General features: G+C 37.0%; 1 protein-coding gene across 7 annotated transcripts in view; it reads right to left on the bottom strand.

Annotated features, from left to right (window-relative positions):
* The window catches only part of LOC116861374 (serine/threonine-protein kinase Sgk3), a 139,665-nt gene that overhangs the window by 3,083 nt on the left and 123,653 nt on the right, over window positions 1–12,929 (bottom strand). For 6 of the 7 annotated variants that reach the window (XM_032847908.1, XM_032847907.1, XM_032847910.1 and 3 more), the window contains 3 exons: window positions 9,910–10,005; window positions 7,731–7,886; window positions 2,864–2,953 (listed from right to left, as the gene is read on the bottom strand). In XM_032847908.1, the coding sequence (XP_032703799.1) occupies window positions 2,864–2,953; window positions 7,731–7,886; window positions 9,910–10,005 (342 nt within the window). The remainder of the gene's footprint in view (window positions 1–2,863; window positions 2,954–7,730; window positions 7,887–9,909; window positions 10,006–12,929) is intronic. The other variant, XM_032847911.1, reaches the window with a different exon arrangement.

Genomic DNA, 12,929 nt, shown 5'->3' with positions numbered 1-12,929 from the left:
ATATTCTAAGCCAAGGATACAGCTAGCCTGGTAAGCTACAAACAGCAGAGCACAGACAGAATGTGAGAGATCCTTCAATGTGAGATCCCTCAATAAGAGAAATTCTTCTACAGAGGAAGAAGAATGCTAGAATTTGTATTTATGTAATATAAAAAATGTCATCAAATTCTTACACGTAACCCCAGAAGAACAGGCTTTGGAATAAGACTAAGGTTTGAATTCTGGCTATGAAGTTTGCTAGCTCTAATTTTTTATATAAACTACCCCATCTCTGTGAGCTTGTTTCCACTTCTTTAGGGAAGAATACTACCACCTACCTGTTAAGGTTGTTGTGAGGATCTCATGTGTTAATACATAAAATTCCCAGAATCTGACATGTAGATGGTGCTCTGTAAATGACGGCAAATGTTCTTTTCTTGACTTTAAAGATATTTTATGAATGCCCTTTTGGCTCATGACTAGTACTGACAGGAATAATACTGCATTGCTTATGTTAAGAGTGAAGGAGGGCTTGGTCTTTGAAGAGCCTGAGCTCAAATTCTAGTTCTTTAAACTCTAGGGAAGTTAGTCAACCTTTTCTGCACCTAAGTTAATGCATCTGTAATATGTGGAAAATAGCAGCACTATTTCATAGAATTGATGTCAGGGTTAAATAAAAGGATACAAGTACTAAAAACAAAATATGAGAACACTCACGTTATCATACTCTTTCTGATCTCTGTTAATATGTTAAGTGGAAAATGGTAACCTGTTAGAATTTGTCAGTCAATTTGAACATCTGTATTTATTTTTCAATAATAATTTGAACAACATGTATTTATTTTTCTGTTACTACATATTTTGTGTATTTTGTCCATATTTTTACTGGTCATTGGTCTTTTTCTCATTGACTTGTAAGAATGCTTTTAGTGTTTAAAAATCTTCCCCAGTTTGTTATTTGAAGTTTTGTTTTTTTTTCTTTCTTACCATGTAGACATTTCTAAATTTAATGTGGCCAAATTTGCCAATTTCTTCTGTGGCTTCTCGGTTGTGATTTTGCTTTAAAAAATTTAATTAATTAGTCATAAAAGAGTGGGAATTCAAATGGAGGTACTGACTCTGAAGTCAACATTGTTTCCATTTCCAGTACTGCTTAGGAGTACCTAACTCTTTAATGGGCCCGATGACATATTTATTTGAGGATAACCAAACTCAGTAAGACTTTCAATTTAAAAAGAAAACTGTAATAATTCTTAAAGGGATGCCTGGGTGGCTCAGTGGTTAAGCGTCTCCCTTCTGCTCAGGTCATGATCCCAGGGTCCTGGGATCGAGCCCCGCATCAGGCTCCCTGGTTGGCGGGAAGCCTGTTTCTCCCCCTCCCACTCCCCCTACTTGTGTTCCCTCTCTCACTGTGTGTCTCTCTGTCAAATAAATTAAAAAAAAAAAATCTTAAAAAAAAAAAAAAGAATAATTCGTAAAGGTCCTAAGTTCCTAATGCAAATTCTAGAAATTAGGGACAGAAATTATCCTTAATGGAGTCACTCACTTCTGGATAAGCTATATGAAATAAGGCAATCTACAAATATTGTTATGTTAATAGGTGTAAAATGTCTCACCTATTAAATACTACTAGCCATAAGCTATGCACTGAAACAAATCTTTAACAAAATGAGTAGACTAAATAATATTTTCCTAAAACGATTTCCTTATTCTGTACTAATTTACTAAAAAAGTCTGTCATGAATTCCACAACACCAAAACACTTAAAGTAAAAGAAAAAAAAAATTCACCCATGATCCCACAACCCCAAATCAATCCTGGTTTATATTATATTCTCTTCTAGTCCTTAACTGTTATTTTTACTGCTATAATAATACATCACAAAAATTGCCATGTTTTTTATGTGATAGAATAAGGATTGCCATGTTTTTATTTAACATTATAAGGATTTTCTAAGTACCTGCTCATTTTTACATTTATTGTTATTACCATTCACTTAACAAGAAAGGGCAATTGAGTATAAGAAAGCATGGATAGAACAGTGATTGTGCAATGAGGCATAGATTTGAATCCTTGCCCTGCTACTTTTTAATCCAGCTATGTGGCATCTCTGACTTCCCATTTCTTCATTTATAAAACATATATAATAATAAGGATAGTAATGGTAGTAACTTGGTAGCATGAGGAATAAATTACATATTATAATGCATAAAAGTATATATGCCTATAGATATAGCTTTCAATAGTTCATAATATCATTAGCCTATCGATGATTATTAAATATTTCCCAACTGTTATGTACTTGTTTCCCCAAATTTCCAACATAGTTAATGCTGTAAACAGATCCTTGATGAAGCTTTCCTCTTTAAAAAAGAAAAAAAAAAAAAAGACTTTAGGTAAAGTGTTTCCATCAGTTGATTTAATAAGTCAAGCTAACATGAACACTTTATTTTCCAAAAAGGTATCTAACAATTTACATTACCATTAATAATGTTTGCTTGTGTCTGGTTTCATATCAATCTAGGAAAATATGTGTATTAATGTTACTTAAAATGTTTGCTGATTTATAGGCATGAGACACCTCAGTTATTAATTTGCATCTTTTTTAATCTAACAAGCTCATCCCTTTCTTATACATGCTCCAAAGAAACACTTCATAATTACTATCCTAAAAGATATTCTTGCCAATGTAATATAACTACAGTTTTACTGGTCATCCTGAAGTTATCAGTGTACCAGACAAATCCGAGAGACACATTTTTCAGATATTTAGGTACTGATTCAGTTTCATTCACATTAGATTTTGAGATCTATTGCTAAAATTACGATTAGCTACAGTTCTACATTTCACTATATTAAAAATAAGATTTGAATATATTCTTACCACATTAGGATTAAATGGTGGTGGAATCCTCTTTTGCACAAGATCAGTCCAGCTGAGTGATTCAAAAAAAGGATGATTCTGAATTTCAAGCTAGAATGTTAAAGAAATACAAACATGTTGAATACATGTTGAAAATGTAAAACATGTTGAAAAATGTAATTAAGTACTCACTGAATAATTAGATGAAGCCAAACCACTACCACTTTGTCCCTCAATAATTCTTTTTAGGTAAATACTTATGGTATTCATGGGGCAAGACAGTGTAGTGGGGAGACTACCACCAGAGCAGACATGAAAGACAGTTACTTAGAATGACCAACCTAAGTTATATCCCTTCACAGTCATGATTTCTTTGTAGGTAAAATGGAGTTAACATTTCTGTCCTAGATATTTCACATGCTATTTTAAGGACTGGTAGAAAATATGGACATAAAAGAGGTATGAAAAGAATAAGGCACAAGGCGCCTTGGGGGCACAGTCGGTTAAGCGTCCAGCTCTTGGTTTCGGCTCAAGTTGTAATCTCAGGGTCGTGGAATCAAGTCCCATGTTGGACTCTGCACTTAGCATGGAATCTGCTTAAGGCTCTCGCTTTCTCTCTCTCTTCCTGTGTCCCTCCTCTCTGTGTTCTCTCTCTCAAATAAATATATCAATCTTCAAAAAAAAAAAAAAAGAATAAGGGACTACATAAGCACAAAGAACTGTAATTATTGTCTGAATGGGAGAGGTAAAAGAGAAGTTAGGTAAAAGATAAAAGAGTTTTTGGGGCGCCTGGGTGGCTCAGTGGGTTAAAGCCTCTGCCTTCAGCTTGGGTCATGATCCCAGGGTCCTGGGATTGAGCCCTGCATCGGGTTCCCTGCTCAGTGGGGAGCCTGCTTCCTCCCCTCTCTCTCTGCCTGCCTTTCTGCCTACTTGTGATCTCTGTCAAATAAATAAATAAAATCTTTAAAAAAAAATAAAAGTTTTTTACACACTGGGGCAGATCAAACTGATAAACTGATAAACTGTACCAAAAAAAAAATTCCATTCCGAGTTAATATTACCAAAAGCTCGCAGAGTATTGATTCCAGTTATTTTCCCTGCCAGGTGACACAAGAGTGTATAAAGTAGGATCCAACCTAGTTTGGTGGGTTTAAAAAGACTTTTTGGAGATGAAGTAATGTTTGATTGGAGGTCTGAAAGTTGAGTAAAAATCAGTCATATAAAAAATGAGGGAGAGAACATTCCAGGCACAATAAGAAGGTCCTGAAGGGGCAAAGGGGTTAGTTTGGTCAAGAAGATGAGTCATATATTGTTGTAGTACAGGGAAGAATTGGGACTGTCACACAAGAGGAAGCCTACAAGGCAAACAGGCCATATCATATTTGGTCTACATTAATAATTTTTTATTTTATTCTAGAATTGTGAGAAGTCATGAGGGAGTTTTAGGAACATCCCAAGTATGGAGAATTTTTGGTTTGTTTTTTAAGACCACTCTGACTGTCATAGGGAAATGGACTGGAAAGCCATGAGCAGATTAAGGAAAAATAGCTAGTGTTGTGGCCAAACACAAGCTGAAAATGGTAGGGGTGCCTGGCTGGCTCAGTGGGTGGAGCCTCACTCTTGATCTCAGGCTTGTGGGTTTGGGGCCCACGCTGGATACAGAGATTACCTGAAAAAAGAATCTTAAAAAAAAAAAAAAAAGTTGAAAATGGTAGAAAAAGAGTAGTCACAGTAGGAGTAGAAAAGTGTGAGGATGAGGGAAAGATTTAGGAAGTAAATACAATAGGATCTGGCTGCCCATTGAATATGGAAGTAAGGAAGAAAGAGGAGTCAAGAATGACTCAGATTTCTGACCTGACGCACACAAAAGGAAAATGGCAGAAGTTCAATTTGGAACATGCGATGTTTGAGGTCCTCTCCAGAAATCCGAAGGGTGGTGTTGAACAGGCAGATATCCTATGAGTCCCAAGTTCAGAAGAGACGTCTGGATTGGAGCTATGAACACGTGAAATGAAGACATACAGATAACCAAAGCCACTGGGCCAACTAAGACTGTCCAGGAACAGAGCACAGAAGAAGGAAGAGGGTTTAGGACAACCACAAGAAACCACAACACTTAACCATTAGGTTGAATAAAGTATCTTACACGGGACATATGGAAGAAGGCCCAGAAATACAGAAAGGAAAGCATGAGATGACTGCGGGATCTTGTGGAAGCCTATGTCACAAGAGTACTGGAAGTTTATTTTTATTTTTTTAAAGATTTTACTTATTTGTCAGAGAGAGAGAGAGGTGGGAGAGGACAAGCAGGGGGAGCCGCAGGTAGAGGGAGAAGCAAACTCCCCCACTGAGCAAGGAGCCCAATGTGGGACTTGATCCCAGGACTCTGGGATCATGACCTGAGCTGAAGGTAGACGCTTAACTGACTGAGCCACCCACATGCCCCTGACTCAGCAATTCTAGTAGTTATTTTTTGGTAAACTGAGAAATGAGAAGAGACTGGGAAATTAAAAATGAGTACAGAAACTTTTAGCAAGTTTGGCTGTGAAGGGAAAAAGTATTACCTGGCAGGACAGCATGGTTGAAACAAGATTTAAGAAGCAAGAGACTTGGGGCACCTGGGTGGCTCAGTGGATTAAAGCCTCTGCCTTTAGCTCAGGTCATGATCCCAGGGTCCTGGGATCGAGCCCCGAGTCGGGCTCTCTGCTCAGCGGGGAGCCTGCTTCCCTTCCTCTCTCTCTGCCTGCCTCTCTGCCTACTTGTGATCTCTGTCAAATAAATAAATAAAATCTTAAAAAAAAAAAAAAAAGAAGCAAGAGACTTGATAATGTTTAATTATCGACTGGAAGGACCCCTAACAAAAGGAAGTAGTTATCTGTGCAGAAAAAAGGCATGCACAGGGTTCCCTGTGAGGAGTCAGGATCCAGTGCAAGGGTGGAAACTGGCCTTTTCCACTACAGTAGAAAGAAAGAAACGTCAGCAAGCAGGGGCATGTAGGTCTGCAAATCTGACAGTGAGTTTGACTGAGGTTGTTCTGCTCTACTGATTTCTATTTTCCCTATAATTCAGAAGGCAAGATCATCTGCTAAAAGTGAAGAAGGAGAAAAGGAGTCTGGAAATTTGCAGAACGTCTGAAATAGTTAATACAGAGAGGAGGAGAAGCAGCTAGAGAAACACAAGAGCATCACCAGGTGGTGGTGAAGCACAGGGGAGACTAGTCACTGGGACTTCACAGTGCTTCCAGTATGGCCGGTGCTGCAACCTTCTTCAGCACTATTCAGCAGCCCAGAAGATAAGAACTAGATTCAGCCAGGGTTGGGATTTCTGCCAATAATATGCATAAAAGGACCAAGGGGTGAGAAGGTGTAAAGTATTAACAAGACTGAATGAAACAATGGACTATGGAATGAATCCAAGCTAGATGGAAAACTGTTGAGAGAGCAACCTACTGAACTGGGGAGTGTGGGAGGGACATAGCAGTGCAGACAAATTTGTTATTCAAGTGCAAGTTCACAACTGATAAACAGCCCCCAAGAATGTGAGAAATTTATTTTTTAAGATTTTATTTATTTGGGGGCGACTGGGTGGCTCAGTGGGTTAAGCCTCTGCCTTGGCTCAGGTCATGATCCTAGGGTCCTGGGATTAAGCCCCGCATTGGGCTCTCTGCTCAGCAGGGAACCTGCTTCCTCCTCTCTCTGCCTGCTTATCTGCCTACTTGTGATCTCTGTCTGTCAAATCAATCAATCAATCAATCAATCTATCTTAAGATTTTATTTATTTGTCAGAAAGAGAGAGAGAGAGAGTACAAGCAGGTGGAGAGGCAGGCAAAGGGAGAAGCAAATGCCTTGCTGAGCAAAGAGCCCGATGTGGGACTCGATCCTAGGAACCTGGGATCACGACCTAAGCCGAAAGTAGCCACTTAACCGACTGAGCAACCCAGGTGTCCTGAATTTGTGAGAAATTTAAATGAATTTAAAAGTTCATATTCTGGGGCGCCTAGGTGGCTCAGTGGGTTAGGGCCTCTGCCTTCGGCTCAGGTCATGATCTCAGGGTCCTGGGATCGAGCCCCGCATCGGGCTCTCTGCTCAGCAGGGAGCCCGCTTTTCCCCCTCTCTGCCTGCTTCTCTGCCTCCTTGTGATCTCTGTCATGTAAATAAATAAAATCTTTAAGAAAAAAAAAAAGTTCATATTCCCAAAAGGTCATGAATTTACTGATACAAGAATGTAACACCAGTAGCTACACAAGTAATTTAATTACCCTAATTTTTAAAAAGATTTTTTATTTTTAAGTAATTGCTCCACCCATTGTGGGGCTCAAACCTACAACCTTGAGATCAAGACTCCATTTATTGACTGCACACTCCATTCACTGACTGAGCCAGCCAGGTGCCCCTAATTGTCCTGATTTGTTAAAAAAACAAACAAACAAACCTGTAGATTCTATAATTACCTCAGGGAGGTGTCACCAAATTCTCAGAAGAAAAGTTATTAGGCAAAAGGGATTACTTCATGCAGACAGGAGGCACTCAATAAATTCTTAAGTAAAATGATTTAAAAGTTTAGGTAACCAAAAAAATGCATGCTACACATTTTTTTTAAAAAGGGAGGAAAATTCTTATAAATGAAAAATAAGTAACGGGGTGTGAAAACAGGATGGGAGGGATGAAGAGGAGAGGCTTGAACTGTTCTGAAGATCAAATGGAAAGCCTATATAAGTGCTTCAAACCCATAAACACTGGTGGAGAACTGCTGGGACAAGCATGCTTCTTTCCCATGGTGGTATTTAAGGGCTGTATACGTCCCAGTAAATGCCACATAAAATAAGAATTTATCTTCAAATCTTAAAATAAGCTTTAAATAAAGCAGGTACTGGGAAGGATGTACATACAAAGTCTTCTTTGGCACCAAGTCGATTTTGCCTGTCTTTTTCTAGGAGTTCTTCCAGAATGGACCAGGCTGTGAGGCTCACTCCTGGCCTCAAACTCAGGGGCTTGTGAAGAATATTGTCATACATTTCAGCAACATCTCGGCAATAAAAAGGAGGCTGGCAGGGAGAAAAAAAAGAAAATAGAATTAGGGTTAATTAAGCTATGCGGAAATGGGGTTGAAAGAGTTGGATTTGGCCTTGCTCTACAGGGATCAGTGTGGGTCTGGACAGATCTAGAATGCACAGGCCTTGTGGGCACGTGTACATCTGTAGGGTGGTCTCCAAGCTGAAGAGGGTGTAGAACCCAGCACATGTGGAGCCCAATATGCATTTGCTGAATGTTCAAGACCACCCTGCAGGTAGGTGTAAATTGTGTAAAACTTGTAATAATATCCGTTTTAGAGAAAAGCGCCATTATCAGCATAAGGAAAGAATGACTGCACTCAGAGATTCAACACAGATCAAATATTAAATAGTTTCTTGAGACTTGGAAATAAATGAACTAAAATAGAGATTTCCAGTAGAGATGAAGACCTGAAGAAGTGCTCCTTCCTACGTGATTGTGGTGATGACAGCATTATGGGTGCACGCTGCAGAATTACAATTCTATTGTTACAGCCTGAAGACCTGTACAGCTTCAACATGAGGAGTAGCCTATTAACCATTGAGTTAACTTTTACACTAAAAATAATTTTTAATGTTAAGGCAGCTATACAGCATGTCACTTTCTTTTTTACAGGAAAGAAAAATGTTTTTACTTTTTAAAATTGAAACTTTATTTTTAAAAAGTTAATATAAGTGTCATTATTGAAGTATATGTTTCAAATGTTCCATTTTGAATCAATTGCATTTTATATACAATGACAGTATTTTCCACTTTCATAGTTCTCTGAAGAAACTTAAAGGATTCAAAAATATCAGGACAGCAAATACCTAGCATCTAAAGAAAGGAAGGTATATCAGGTGTTCCAAGTCAATGGCATTACCAGAAAATGAGATTTTTTAATAAGCAACGGCAAAGAAGAGACAGTGTTGGTTGTCATAGGAATCTGTCATTCAAAGTTAGCAACATAAGACAAATGCACTAACACGCAACCTCATGTTTTGTATTTCACTGAGAGCTCCCCAGTTTTCAGGGGGGGGGAATTCCCACATAAAACAAAAAGCGAAACAAAAAAACCGAGCCCCAGGTCAGGTCTCTGCTGATGGTAATATTTAGTTTAGGGTGGGCAGCAGCACGGGTGATGAGCACAAGGTCTCCATCATGGGGCTGCTGGACACTCTTGAGATCACAAAAGGACTCTAGAAACTGCTCTAAATACCTCAAAAAGTGTAAAGAAAAATATATATTGATCCTACAAGAATATGTAAACTAACCAAAGTCCTAAATTGCTTGCTTTTGGTTGTAATGATATATTTTATTTATTTACTTTTTAGTAATCTCTACACCCAACATGTGGCTTAAAGTCAAGAGACCAAGATCAAGAGTCGCATGTTCCTCCAACTGATCCAGCCAGGTGTCCCTGGTTGGAATATTAATTAATATAGTGAACAACTTTACACATGTTAATCCGAAGCACTGGTTAGCCTTATGTGTCAATTAATAAAAACTGGGGTAAATGATTTCATAGTGAACATCCTTTTTTTTTTCAATAAAATCTAGACATGTTTGCAGTAAAAGGAATAGAGGGTTTCCAACAGCAGAAAAAATAGAGTACCAGTATTAACCCTATAAAAATAAAACACAAGGCAACCAAAAGATATGATCTTCTAATAAATACAAAAATCTTTTTCTTCCATCTTTTTGAAACTGGGTAGAATGATGGGGTAAACTGTATGAAAGTGAATAATATTAATGTTATAGCTAGTGTCTATTTCTAAAAAATGCAAGTAGGATGGGAATACCTGATTAGTATAAGTAGTGATTTGTATGACAGAGAAATAATTACGTTAAAAAATTAGTAACAAAGGAAAAGTTTTTCCTTTTGTGTATATTCCTAATGTGATTTTGGATTCATTTAACCAGGTTACTAATACTCCATCAATGTTATCTAAGAGTCCCTGGGATTAATAAAAAAGAGAGACAACTTAAAACAATGAAAATATATTGAAATAATAATGAAAGAGCAGAAATACATACCAATCCATACAGCATTTCATAGAGAACAGCACCGAGGCACCACCAATCTACAGTATTGTCATAGGGCTGTTTTCGGATTACTTCAGGAGCAAGGTACTATGGAAAACATTAAATATTAGAGCAACTCAATAAACAACTCATGATAAAATTTAGGAATAATGAAGAAATTTAACAAATTTAGGATGCTACTATGATACTAAAAACATTATCTAGATTTTTAATTCGTTGTGTATTCAAGCACTTCCCCCCAACAGATAGGATGCAATTAGGGTGAACAGAAGAGGAAAACAAATGCAGATATCTGTAACACTATGTTAAACGAGGTATTGGGCTGGGGTATAGGGAGAGTCTTTCACAAGATTAATTTATTTTAGAAATTCCTCTGGTCATCACTCATAATTGTTTCTCTTGAAGAAAGAATTATTAATAAGGCAATTATAATCCATTTTTCCCTTCAGTTAAAGAAAAAAATAATTGTTTTTAGAGAATTATAAGAGTAATTACTATTAATTACTAAAGTAATTACTATAATTACTACATAATTCTCTAACATATTATTTAGAAAAGTTGTATAAATCATTAGAAGGCTATGCACATTTTATTTGTAAAACATTTAAACATCATAATTTCACACATATAACATGATGAATTTGAATTTGAGATTTCTAAAATATATATTTTCTCTTCCTATATGAAATAAGGAAATAATTCTTCTTAGGCTTTTTTAAAAAAGATGTGATCCAGGGCCACCTGGGTGGCTCAGTCGTTAAGCATCTGCCTTCTGCTTGGGTCATGATCCCAGGTCTTGAGATCAAGCCCCGTGTCAGGCTCCTACTTCTCCCTCTCTCACTTTCCCTGCTTGTGTGTCCCCCACCCCCAATAAATAAATAAATAATCCTTTAAAAAAAAGTGATCCAAAAAATGGGAAAATATATTGAAAGGGTTTAGCAATTTCTGATTATATTTGGATTTAGATGACCAAAAAAACCTTGTGTTTCCTCTCTAAAAACTATAGGACTTAAAGATTTTGATGACTGTACAATCAATATACATTTGAGATAGTCCAAGATGGCAGAGGAGTAGGAGACCTTAGTTTCATCTGGCCCCAGGAATTCAGCTAGATATCAAATCATTCTGAACACTGGCCAACTCAACTGGAGATCTAAGAAAAAGAATAGCTGCAACTCTACAAATAGAAAAGTGACCACTTTCTGCAAAGTAGGAAGGACTGAGAATTGAATTCAAAGCAATATATGGGAAGATAAACCACGGGTTAATTCTGCATAGGCAAAGACAGCTGAGAACCACTGCAATAGGTTCCCCAGAAGATTACCAAGAACATCTGGCTAAGACCACGTTTATCAATCACACAGAACTGCAAAACTCCAGGGCTATGGGAAAATGGTATATAGAATTCATGTTTCCCCCCACCCACGATTCTTTAAGCTCTCAATTTTAATTTTTTCCTCTTTCCACCAATTTCTTTTTTTAATCAACTTCTTAAAAATCTTTTTTAACTTTCATTTTTGCACTTACATTCTATCTTTTTTGTATTTAATTTTATTTTGTGTGTGTGTGTGTGTGTATATATATATATATATATATATATATATTATTTTTTCTTTCTTTACAATTTTGTGATTCAGTTTCTTCTAATAGACCAAAATATACCCAGAGTCTAGTATATTGCTCTATTCCCTTCACTTGTCTAATTATATTCTTTTTTTCTTCTTTCTGTTTGTTAAAGTCTTTTTAAATTTTTGTCTTCATGGTTACATTCTAGCTTTTCAAGAAATTTAATTTTTTTGTGTGTGTATATATAACCTTTCCTGTCTTTCCAATTTTGGGATGTAGATTCTTCTAACAAACAAACCAAAATACTCTCAGGATATAGTGTACTGCTCTATTCCATTGACCTGTTTATATTCTATTTTTTTTTTGTCTTTTAATTTTCATTTTTACAGTACCATTCTATCTTCTCAATATATTTAAATTTATTTTTGTACATATATGTTTTTCTTTCTTCACAATTTTGGTATCAGTTTTCTAATAAGCAGACCAAAATACACACAGGATCCAGTGTATTGGTCTGTTCTGTTCACCTGGTTTACTATTTTCTCTCTTTTTAAAAATTTTAATTCTCCCCTCCCCCCGCCCCCGGTTTCAGCATTCTTCCGATTTGTTTGGGGTCGTTGTTGCCACTTTAGTATTTTGTTTTCTTGTTCATCTATTCTTCTCTGGACAGAATGACAAGATGGAAAAACTCACCTCTACAAAGAGAACAAGAGGTGGTACTGATGACCAGAAACCTAATCAGTGTGGATATAAGTAAGACTTTGGAATTAGAGTTCAGAATAATGATTATAAAGATACTAGCTGTACTGGAAAAAAGCATGGAAGATACTAGAGAATCCCTTTCTGGAGAAATGAAAGAACTAAAATCTAATAAAGTCAAGATAAAAAAGGCTATTAATGAGATGTAATAAAAAATGGAGGCTCTAACTGCTAGGATAAATGAGGCAGAAGAGAGAATTAGTGATATAGAAGACAAAATGTTGGTGAATAAAGCAGCTCAGAAAAAGAGAGATAGGGGTGCCTGGGTGGCTCAGTGGGTTAAGACCTCTGCCTTCGGCTTGGGTCATGATCTCAGGGTCCTGGGATCGAGCCCCGAATCGGGCTCTCTGCTCAGCGGGGAGCCTGCTTCTTCCTCTCTCTCTGCCTGCCTCTCTGCTTACTTGTGATCTCTGTCCGTCAAATAAAAAATAATATCTTAAAAAAAAAAAAAAGGAAAAAGAAAAAGAGAGATAAACAACTGCGTATCAAGGGAGAATTTGAGTTATAAGTGATACCATAAAACAAAAGAGTATTAGAATTGGGATCCCAGGAGAGGAAGGGGAGAAGAGGAGAAGGGCAGAAGTTATACTGGAACAAATTATAGTGAGGAATGCCCTAATCTGGGAAAGGAAACAGGCATTCAAGTTCAGGAGACACAGACAAAGCCCCATCAAAATCAATAAAAA

This window comes from Lontra canadensis, unplaced genomic scaffold (assembly GCF_010015895.1).
Source record: "Lontra canadensis isolate GAN:19392208 unplaced genomic scaffold, GSC_riverotter_1.0 scaffold195, whole genome shotgun sequence".
Lineage (NCBI taxonomy): Eukaryota > Metazoa > Chordata > Mammalia > Carnivora > Mustelidae > Lontra > Lontra canadensis.
Note: the sequence above shows the minus strand (reverse complement) of the source record. Positions and strands in the feature narration are given on the sequence as shown.